This window comes from Engraulis encrasicolus, chromosome 4 (genome assembly GCF_034702125.1).
Source record: "Engraulis encrasicolus isolate BLACKSEA-1 chromosome 4, IST_EnEncr_1.0, whole genome shotgun sequence".
Lineage (NCBI taxonomy): Eukaryota > Metazoa > Chordata > Actinopteri > Clupeiformes > Engraulidae > Engraulis > Engraulis encrasicolus.
Window position 1 is genome coordinate 2,505,431 of NC_085860.1, and position 12,070 is coordinate 2,517,500.

The following is a 12,070-nucleotide window of genomic DNA, read 5'->3' on the forward strand; positions in this document are numbered from 1 at the left end:
ATTAACATGCTTTTACCATTTGACTTCTCATAATGCTGAACAGAAAAGGCCAGAACAGGTTTTACGTATGTGTAATGTATTTTTATATAGTGCTTAATACAAACGCACACAGGCATTACTTAATAACTACTTACAATTTCAGGATTTAGCAGTACAAATTGTGTAGTTTATTTACATATTGTTTTGGTTTGTATAAACCAAATAAAACAGTTTTTGATTGTCCTTGCAATAACCACAGCAACACCATGGAAGGCCCGTCACAGCAGCTGATGATGGGCACCCTGTCAGATTTGGTTTGTCCATGTTCTGAAAAGAGCAAGAGAAAGGGTTGACAAATTATTTTAGACAGTTCAGATAGTCAGGTGTCAGAACAAAGGCCCAGTGGCCTCTGAATAAGAGGCTTAGTTCTGCCTGTTGTAGCTAATTGTAATATGATGTTATGGACCAAAAGCCGTGAAAGACAGATGAAACTTACGGGCGACGCGGATGGTGTCCTTGCCAGCTCTTGGAGGTCCTCAGGTGGCTCTAGGCCACACACAGTAATCAGTAGTCCGCGGGGCCGTGGAAGTCCTCCACCTGCTGACGAGTCACGTTGATCACCACCTCCCACATCTGCTGGCCTGAAACACACAGCCGTGGATATAGTACCAGTTATATTTTATTACTGTACACAAACATATGAGGGTGATCGCTTTACTCGGGAAATAGGTCTTAGGTATAGAATCAGGAAGCATAATGTAAAAAAACTAACATCTAAGTGTAGGCCTAATTTCAGTCTCACTTGCTGATGTGTTATGTTTGTTATGCTTGGGACATCATACAAATCACTTGGTTACATTTTGTTTATCTTCGCCTCATAAGAGCCACACAGCGCAAGGCTATGGATTGCTAGAACCAGGCTTGTGATAATGACTCACGTGTGTAATATAGTGTAGAGATGGCAGTCGTGGCAGTGGCTCAAATCCTTATCCAGGAGTGGTCCTTCTCTGGTGTGCCTGCTGAGGTGTACTGTTCAGAGAGGTACAAAAAAAGGCACATGGAGGGTAATGAGAACAATATCCATTTTGTATACAAACAACTTTAATAACTTGTATATTAGTGGCAGGTTTTGGGGTTTAGATACTGTATGAGGTATATTTCATTGAATGGCACTCGACCTGTATGCTACAGCCATGGATATGGACAATAGTCTTGTATTTTATTAATTATAACAATAATAGCTGTACAGAGGAATTGGATCTCAGGTCTAGGATCAGGAAGCATATTGTAAAGGTAGTATTTGGAAAAAAATACTTAAGACCACATTCATAAGGCAATTTACAGTACCTCCTAGGCTCTTGAGTTCCCAAGGAGAAATGTGCTTATCCGCAACAGAGTGGTACATGTCATAGCATTATCACAATCTGGGTAGGCCTACTTGACTGGCAACAGTCACATTAACAGACTAAAGCTGCACGATGTATTGATTGATGTAAATTTGCTATCTTATACTGGGAGTCTGTGTACTTATATGTGGTAGCCTACTGGCAGATTCTTGTTGGGACATCGCATCTGCAATAACAGAAAACAACACAAGGGAGAACATTACTCCTAAGACGAACGATGGCATGTAATTGGCCTCCATAGTTTTAGAGACAAAACGGTACCGTCCACATGCAGCACAATGACAAATATCTAACTTCAGCATATGGGTATCAAACATTCAACTTTCACATGTCAACAGCCTAAGCATGAATATGCACAATATTAAGACGACAGATAAAACATTAAACTATAATCTCCCGGTTGCTCGCGCAAAATTTCGCGGTATGAAAATGACCTCCGCGAATTATATGTCTCAACATAAATTCTGCTAACTGAGTCACCCTACAATATGAACGATAACTGAGGAATGCTGCATTTTGCAGGTGTACGCCACAAACCTAGAACTATTCTAGTTTATGTACTCAGACTATCCGCTGACATGAAATTATAGTGAAATGATGACAAGCAAAACTATCTAACCTGTCACCTGTGCAATGTTACGGTTTTGCTATTTAACTTCTAGCTAGGCTTGGGATGTGAAACAAACCCAGTCAGTCAGGCAAGTCACCTGACGCCGAAGTCCTGGTTGGAAATTATGTTATGCCACCACAACTTCTACAAACAAATAGTATGTCAGCAAACAATCCACCACCACCAATGCCCTGGATTACTAAATGAGCTTGAAATTTACCTTCACCAACTTTTGTGTAAAGTCTGAGGTGCATATTAGCATGCTGAGGTGAATTAGTTAGCATAGACACGAACCAAGGATGTCTAAATAAAACAGATTTGCACCTGCTAGTCTGCAGTAGAGGAACTGATTAAGTCTACACTAAACCCAATGTACGTCAAAGAAACACAGTTTGCTTATATACTTACATACATTCATGTTAGAAGTTACTTACAGACCGACAGATGCCAGTCACTTTAATGGCATGTTTGATGGAGACACGATGCAATAATAGCATGTCTTAGCATCATTACACTCAACATGTCTCGCTGACAGCGCTTAAAAAACAAAAAAAAACAAAACTTGAGGCACATGCCACAATGTATTTGCCCGCCATATTATGGCTATTACTATGACCACAGTGTTATTTAAAAGTCAATGTAATTTGCTATGTAAACAAGTTTTGTCACTCATGTTGGTCAAACAACTGTAAATAAAATGTTTCATTTTACTTACCTAAACATCAGCACTCCAGCTCAGAGTACCAATAAGTACACAATAAGTACACCCGACTTCACAAGGAGATGGCCAAACAATGGCAACAGTAGATCAATCGATCGAGTTGATGTTCAAAGTTTATGAAAGTAATATCAGGAGCAACACACAGATAGACAAGATTTCCCAGTCCCAGGCACGCCACGCACAGCCAAGTAGTAGTCATGACGACGGCCCTCTTGCTCAGCGTGCGCCTGACTGAAAAGAATCCCAACTGTCAATCAAACCATCTTCTGATGCTCATTGGTCAATTCAACTTTTAATATCTCTCTAAAATAAAACTTCACCACAAAAAAAAGACCACCCTGGTAAGTTGGAGAGCAAGGGGACCTACTAGTTGAGCGAAAAATGATCCCCCTGGAGTGGCATTTAAGGGAGATACAGGGTTTTAAGTCTCCCATAGGAATGAATGGGATTTGGCCATTTTTTGGTCTTTTTGGGTCCAACCTTGGCTCCAACTTGGCTTCAACAATGAAATAGAATTTTGGCCTCCATTCTATTTACTCTCAATGGTTATTACACCACACATAGCTTAACCCTTTGAGGAGTACCATCACAAATATGTGATTAGAATTTTGCCCAAATTTTGAGTTCTCATTATGATGTCATAATGTCTTTGCGAGATTTTTAACAAAGACGTCTATAGGAGCTGTAGAGTGTTCCAGTAAAATTCTAGAAGAACCTCTAGAAATTCCTTACTCCTCAAAGGGTTAAAGGACAACTGTCTGAGTTTTCTGCAATAGTTTAGAGTCCCCCTTGACCATTTTTTTAAAAAGTTTGCTGCTGTGTCCGTTATTTGGCTAATTTAAATTTTGTCTCATTTGGCTTTACAATGGCCGTCTATGGGCATGTCCAAATACGTTTGCTTTCAAAATTATGCATGTCACCAAGTGGTTAGGGGTGTTCACTGGCATTCCCTTACAAGTTTGAAGGTGAAATATGGCTTCTGTCATTTTTTATTTGCATTTTGTGAATTAAAGAAAAAAAGTATTTTCTACATAAAACATGGTAGAAACCATGTTTCGCTACAAAAATTGTTATGAAATACCAGTGAGTACCCCTGAACACTTGGTGAGTTGCACAGTATAGAACAAATGTTTAGAAGGGTGTTAGGGACATATTCAGACATGCCCAAACCTGTAGACGACCATTCTAAAGCTGGTTGAGACAAAATCGAAATTAGCCAGCAAATAAGACAGCAGCAAATATGAAATAAATGGTGAGGGGGACTCTAAAACATTGCAAACAACTCAGTAAAGGGGGTTAATGTTGGAAATAGTGCAGTTCTCCTTTAATTACTGCAGGTAGGGTGATGATGTGTGCGTAATATACAGTGAGTCCAATATGTATTTGATCCCTTGCTGATTTTGTTGGTTTGCCTACTAACAAAGACATGATCAGTCAATAAATGTTATGATAATATGTATTCTAATATGGAGAGACAGAATATCAAAAAGAAAATCCAGAAATTAACTGAAGAGAATATATATTAATTTATTTCCATTTCATCGAGCAAAATAAGTATTTGATCCCCTGCCAACTGATTACAGTTCCGGGCCCACAGACCAGATGGGCACTTCCGATCAACTAGTCATCTGAATTTAAGACACCTGTACATACTAACATGCATAAAAGACACATTGAATCAGCAGAATCAGTCCATAGTATGAGTGAATCAGTCACACTCAAACCTCACCAGCATGGAAAAGACCAAAGAGTGGTCAAATGATATCAGGGACACGATTTTAGACCTGAACAAAGATTAAATGGGCTGCAAAGCCACAAGAAAGAGACTGGGTATTAATGACCCAGCTGTTGATGCATTTCTTCCAAAATGTGAGGAATACAAAATGACTATCCATCAGCCTGTCTGGGGTTCTATACAAGATTGGACCTTTTGTAGGGATTTGATAATCATGAGAACAGAAAGAAATCACCCTAGAGCTATACGGTATGAACTAGGCAATGATATCAAAGATACTGAACAAAATCACTGAGAAAACTACTGGTAGCACTTAATGCCACAGAGGTTTAAATTCCTGTAGTGCACACATGGTACCTTTACTTCAGAAGGAACCTGTGCAGTCCCACTTGAGGTTTGCCAACGGACATCAGACTGATTTAGGATATGATAAGGAGGTGTTGTAGTCAGATGAAACCAAAATCAAGATGTTTGGCATTATCACAATTCAATGTGTTTTGAGAAAGAGTACTATTGTCTATGATCCCAAGAACACCCTCCTCACCATCATGCATGAAAGTGGTATCATTATGGTTTGAGGGTGTGTGTGTGGCCAAGGCACAGGACAACTTCACATCGTCAACGGATGGATGGAGGGAGACATGTAATGTGCAATCCTGAGTGCAAACGTCCTTCCCTCCACCACTACACTGAAGGGTGGGCCATTTTTGGATCTCCCAACATGACAATAATACACAACATACAGTCAAAGCAACGAAGGAGTGGCTCAATAAGAAGCATATTAAAGTTGTGAAGTGGCCTAGACAGTCTCCAAATATTAACCCTATAGTAATTCTATGGAGAGAACTGAACCTCCCATTTGCAAAGCTACAGCCACAAACTATTAATGTTTTAGAGATAATGCGCAAAGAAAAATGGGCAAAAATATTTTCTACTATATGCACAAACATTGTCATCAAATAAAAGAAGCATCTGACCTCAGTGCTAGACAACTAGGGCTTTGCCACAAAGCACTTTATCTTCTTTAGCTAGAGGGGTCAAATACTTATTTGCCTAAATTAAATACAAATAAATTAAAATATATTATTTTAAGTTATTTTCTGGAATTTATTTTTGATATCCTGTCTCTCCATGTTTGAATACATATTATCATAAATGTATAGACTGATCATGTCTTTATTAGTGGGCAAACCGGAAAAATCAGAAAGGGATCAAATACATATTGGACTCACTGTAATGTGTACTTTAGTGGTTCCCAAACTATGACTTTACTGGGACCCCCTTTTAGGCCTAAAACTATTTTCGTGACCCCCCACCCTTTATTTTGTCCCTTGTTGCTGTCATTGTAATATGATGATCACAGGAAAAGTATAATGTATTGTAAGTAATATAAATAATGTCTGAACCATATATGTGAATCATAGGCGTGCAAAGATAGGGACAAGGTGGTGCTAAAGCACCTGCCCCACTAGACAAAAAATGCCCTTTCTGAAAGTTCTTTTTTGTTTTGTTTTCACAATGTAATGTGGTCCATGTTGACATTATAATCTACTACAAATGTTTCATGTTTAAAAGCGTGTGACAATAATACATAGCCTCTATAGCCTAGTAATTTAGCCGGAAGTTCCACATGTCCCCAACTTCAGCACCTGCCCCCCAAAATGTCTGTGCACGCCACTGATGTGAATACTATAACTAACAATTTATGGAATTGAAATTGGCTACAGTCCCAGGAAAAAGTTTGTACACCCTTTGAAATTTCTTACCTTTCTGTCAAAATTGGTCATAAAACATGGTCTGATCTTCCTGGAAATCACAAGAAGGAACAACCAGAGTCTGCTTTAACTAATTCAACCCAAACATTTACAAGTTTTCATATTTTCATTGGCCATAAGATGTAAACATTCACAGGACAGCAAGGCATAAGTAAGTACACCCTTGCATTCAATAGGTTTTAACCCTAAGTTAGTCGCAATAACCTCAACCAGATGTTTCCTGTAGTTGCAGATCAGATTAACAAAACAATCTGGATGTATCTTGTCTCCCTCTTCTTTAGAAAACTGCCTCTCGTCAGCAAGGTTTGTGGGATGTCTGGAGTGCATAGCTTTCTTGACTTCATGCCATATAATCTTAATCGTTTTTTGTCAGGGCTTTGGCTTGGCTATTCCAGAATGTGTATTTCATTATTATGAAGCCATTCTAAAGTCAATTTGCTTCTAAAGTATGGGTTGTTGTCACATTTCAGCACCTATCCTCTTGTGTGCTTCAACTGTGTGACAGACTACCTCACTTTTTTCTGTAAAATATCACAATAAACTTCTGAGTTCATTGTTCCACTGAAAATAGCAAACTGAAAAGGGCCCGAGGCAGCAAGGTAGCCGCATATAATGATGCTCCCGCCACCATACTCGAAGGTGGAGATGATGTTTTGGTGAAGGTGTGGTTCTCCAGTTCTCCTCCAAACATGACATTGTGTGTTCCCCTGAACAATTCAACTTTGGTTTCAACTTTGGTTTCAACGTTGGTCTACAGAATATTTTGCAGTAATTCTATGAAGCATATAAATGCTTTTTCGCAAACCTCAAAGGTGCAGCAATATTTTTTTGGACAGAAACCCCATTCATTTTAGATTGGCAGAATGAATCCCATTTTTAGCTATTCTTGGTTACATCTCCTCTTCTGAGTATGGTGGCGGGAGCATCATTATATGCGGCTACCTTGCTGCCTCAGGCCCTTGACAGTTTGCTATTATCAGTGGAACAATGAACTCAAGTTTATTGTGATATTTTACAGAAAAAAACGTGAAGAAGTCTGTCACACAGTTGAAGCACACAAGAGTATGGGTCCTGAAATGTTACAACAACCCATACTTTAGAAGCTTTTAGAAGCAAATCGACTTTAGAATGGCTTCATAATAATGAAATACACATTCTGGAATAGTCCAGTCAAAGCCCTGACAAAAAACAATTGAGATTATATGGCATGAAGTCAAGAAAGCTATGCACTCCAGACATCCCACAAACCTTGCTGACGAGAGGCAGTTCTCTAAAGAAAAGGGAGACAAGATACAAACAGATTGTTTTGTTAATCTGATCTGCAACTACAGGACAAGTCTGGTTGATGATATTGCAACTAACTTAGGGTTAAAACCTACTTAATGCAAGGGTGTACTTACTTATGCCCTGCTCTCCTGTGAATGTTATGGCCTTATGACCAATAAAAATATGAAAACATGTAAATGTTTGGGTGGAATTAATTAAAGCAGACTTTGATTGTTCCTTCTTGAGATTTCCGGGAAGATCAGACCATGTTTTATGATCAATTTTGACAGAAATGTAAGAAATTTCAAAGGGTGTACAAACTTTTTCCTGGGACTGTATATTATATGCAACATAGGCCTATAGTACTGTATGTTCAAGGTTTTATCTCCACACCCCCTGTCCATGTGTGTGTGTGTGTGTGTGTGTGTGTGTGTGTGTGTGTGTGTGTGTGTGTGTGTGTGTGTGTGTGTGTGTGCATTACTTGTTCTGCTTGTCTCGGTGGTTTAGGGACGCTCCAGCATCCAGGAGCACATGACACACACCTGCCAGACCCCGAATGGCAGCCAGCATCAGAGGCGTGCACCCATCCTGATGAACACACACACACACACAGACACACAGACACACACACACACACACACACACACACACATACACATACACACACACACACACACACACACACACACACACACACACACACACACACACACACACACACACACACACACACACACACACACACACACACACACGTCAGCAGCCAGGGTCATGAACACAGAGGCACACACAATTGTATATTCGTCATCACCTAATTATACCATACCAAGTCTACTGAATAATATATGCAACAGATAATTGCCGGCAATGAAACCTTACCATGTCCACAGCATTGACTGACGCACCCCGACTACACAGGAGCTTAACACCAGGGGAACTTCCTGCTAATACTAGAGGAGAGGGGTGTCAGAGACGGAGAGAGAGAGAGAGAGAGAGAGAGAGAGAGAGAGAGAGAGAGAGAGAGAGAGAGAGAGAGAGAGAGACTTAAAAGTTGGTTTGTTCCTTTGTGTGACAGAAAGAGGCTGAGTAATTGTGCATGAGTATGTGTGTGTGCGTGTGTGGATGTGTGTGTGTGTGTGTGTGTGTGTGTGTGTGTGTGTGTGTGTGTGTGTGTGTGTGTGTGTGTGTGTGTGTGTGTGTGTGTGTGTGTGTGTGTGTGTGCGTGCGTGCGCGCATGTGTGCTCGTGGTTATACGTGTCTGTGTACATACACGAGTGTGTGTGAGTGTGAGTGCACTGTGCACGCATAGTGATTCAGTACTGCTACCGCTATCAATGCAATGCCTGTGTGTGTGTGTGTGCGTGCGTGCGTGCGTGCGTGCGTGCGTGCGTGCGTGCGTGCGTGCGTGCGTGCGTGCGTGCGTGCGTGCGTGCGTGCGTGCGTGCGTGCGTGTGTGTGTGTGTTAACGCATAGTGAGTGATTACTTCTACTGTTCTGTCTCCCAACAGCCACCTTATACTCCACTGGCTCTAGCAAAACCCACATTCCTGTACCAGGTAAAGTAGCCAGAGGTGTATGAAGTCAAGTATCCTTAACTCATTAGTGCACATCCTATGTTATAACCTTACTGTCACCGAAAGCTATGTCTTAATCTAATGTTAATGATGTAATTCAGAATTTTCAGCAAATAGTGATTAGGCCCGACCCCAATAAGAGGCTAGAGTGTGTCTGTCTCATTAGGTACAGTGGAATAACTAGTTTATAATCAATGTGAGATCACGTAAAAGCAAAAATGTCAAATCAAACGGTGTTTGGAGAGTGCAGGGGCAGTGTTTGGGAGGAAGCGAGTATGGAGAGCATAGTATCAGTGTAGGACCGCCACTGTCACTGGATGAGTAGCAACTAACTATATCTACAATCATTTTCTCATATTCAACATATCCTCATGCATATTCATTAGCTGCCGAAGAATTATTTCATAAAAAAACTGAAGTTTGGCTGAAGTAAAAGTAAATGTGCACTGTGCTTCTTTGGAGGTTGGTAATCAATGATGCATGTACAGTATGCTTATTAGCAGTTCCATTTGACACATGTGAAAAACAGATACGCGATGATCTCATTACATGTGTCGGTGCCAAACGTGTTCACACATAACATCTTCTCATCACCATACCCTTCGCCATAAATAATAGGTTCAAGAGAGGGCAAGTGATGTGTGATTGGTAGCTTAGAATACATTGAGGGTAACGGGGCGACCTCATCTGTTGCCGTGAAATTTATATTTGTCACATACGTGTCGAGTTTTACGCCATTTTACTCCTCCGCTTGCCTTCATCACAAGCAAACAACTTGTAACCATGCCGACAAGATGCGGATGCGGTGTGTGTGTGTGTGTGTGTGTGTGCGTGTGTGTGTGTGCGTGTGTGTACTATCAAAGCGCAAATGCTTGCTTGTGTGCCTGTTTTGTGTAGAAAGGGAACTCTTTTTTTCCATATCCATTCACAACATAAAGCATTCTGTCCAAAAGACTATTGAGCAGAAGCTGGAGCGTGTGAGTGTGTGCCATTATGGCAGGGTATTATTGCTGTTGACAGGTTGGTACAAAACGGCTCTCTGCTCTGAGAGTGACGGGGACATCTGAGGATGATCTCCCATTCAAACAAACCCATATATTGAATATATATGCACACACAAACACACACACACACACACACACACACACACACACACACACACACACACACACACACACACACACACACACACACACACACACACACACACACACACACACACACACACACAAACGTGCGTGTGCACTCACATATGCACGCACGCACCTTACCTGCATCATGGACGGCTGTTCTTCCTTGCAGGTCCGTTGCATCAATTGGACAGTTGCTCTTTTAACAAGAAAAAAAACAAGAAAAGTTTAAATATACACATACCGTACTGTACATACATTCTGCCCCCTCTCCAGCCACACACACACACACACACATACACACACACACACACACACACACACACACACACACACACACACACACACACACACACACACACACACACACACACACACACACACACACACACACACACACACAAGCATGTGTCCTTTATTTAAATCCTTATTTTACTTTGATCTGTGCCCCCTTCAAAGTATTATGGTGTTATAACAGTTCAAAGATCCACATGCAGCTTCTAGGTACTGGTAAAGAAAATAAGTTCAAAAGAAAGAAATTTAGCGCACACTTGTTGGACTTTTTGCTCATTTATTCAGAGCGAACAACATGTTTAGCCTCTGTGCATTATCAGATTTGTTAACCATTTTAGTGCAAAAGGGAGATAATGAAATGATGTGTCTATAGGAATAATGACATGCGTAGGCGTCATGAACAGGTGTGTGGTAAACTTCTCTCTTTTGTTTTATGGTGTTACATTTTTAATCCTCTCTGCTTCCCATTGCTGCACGTTCTTGAAGTCATAACCTATGTTATGTCCTCTGGAAATGGATGTTCCTCACGTTTTGCTAATTGTCTTTTTCCACTGTGACATCAGACAGGTTCTGTTTCTAAGTTGTGTTTTGATATAAAACAGTTGAGTGTGAGTTTGTCTATGCCATGCCAATTTTCCTGCTTAAAATGTATTGAATTGAATGTATCTGGCGTCAAGTGGAAAAGGCTAATTATGCCTGTTTTCCACTGCCGGTTTTCTGGTAGGCCTACAGCTTGACACAGCGCGACTCAGACGCCACTTTTGGCTTTACGGTTGAGCTGTGTCATGCCTATTCGAAAAGCAAAAAGAGGTGACAGAGTCGCGCTGTGTTGAGCAGTAGGCCTACCAGAAAACTGGCAGTGGAAAAGAGGCATTAGAGAAGTGTGTAGAGTGTAGAGGTAAACTATGCTGTTAAATGAAGACGTGTACGTTTGTTTAGTGTGTGTGTGTCTCTGTCTGTGTGTGTGTGTGTGTGTGTGTGTGTGTGTGTGTCTGTCAATGTCTTAAGGTACCTGAAGTAGCCTCTGCATGCAAAGTGTGTGTCCAGCCTTGGCAGAAAGGTGAAGGGCGGTCTTCCCTGCAGCAAAAAGACATAGCCAGGGCTTTGAACAGGGCATGGTTCAAAGACATACACATTCACACACCCAAAACGCACGTGCACACACATCCACATGCACGTATGTGTACACACACACTCACACGCACGCACACACATATACAATTCTGTTTCAGTCAGTGTAGTGTGTGCATGTGTGCTTTGTTTGCCTTGTGCAAAGCTGGCTTGCCTGGGGCGCGTTCATGACATGTCATGCATATTGCATACGATGCGTCATATCTCAGGACAAAGAGAAATCCAAAATCCAAAATCTCCTCCTCTAATAGGGAAGTATGCCAGTCGTCATGGGTAAACGCTTGGTCTCTCCTCCACAGGAGTCCGTTCAGTTATGCTGTTTAAGCGCCGTAACACACTATACTGCAATTACGCTGCCTGAGGCTATCGACAAACTAGTTCACTGTGTATGCATCAATTAGAGCCAGAGGAAAAAAGAGGATTTATATGACATTGTGGAAAATATCTGT

The 12,070-nt window shown here is 41.1% G+C and overlaps 1 protein-coding gene and 1 long non-coding RNA gene across 3 annotated transcripts in view; both read right to left on the bottom strand.

Annotated features, from left to right (window-relative positions):
• uacaa (uveal autoantigen with coiled-coil domains and ankyrin repeats a) overlaps positions 1–12,070 on the bottom strand; it is a 53,603-nt gene that overhangs the window by 22,018 nt on the left and 19,515 nt on the right. For both annotated transcript variants that reach the window (XM_063196503.1, XM_063196502.1), the window contains exons 4-7: positions 11,503–11,567; positions 10,338–10,395; positions 8,372–8,442; positions 7,974–8,080 (exon numbers count right to left, since the gene is read on the bottom strand). In XM_063196503.1, coding sequence (XP_063052573.1) covers positions 7,974–8,080; positions 8,372–8,442; positions 10,338–10,395; positions 11,503–11,567 — 301 coding nt within the window. The remainder of the gene's footprint in view (positions 1–7,973; positions 8,081–8,371; positions 8,443–10,337; positions 10,396–11,502; positions 11,568–12,070) is intronic.
• LOC134447167 (uncharacterized) lies at positions 51–1,362 on the bottom strand. The gene is made up of 4 exons (XR_010034570.1): positions 1,327–1,362; positions 918–1,008; positions 476–620; positions 51–306 (listed from the first exon to the last, which is right to left on the bottom strand). It is a non-coding gene; the product is annotated as an uncharacterized LOC134447167 (long non-coding RNA).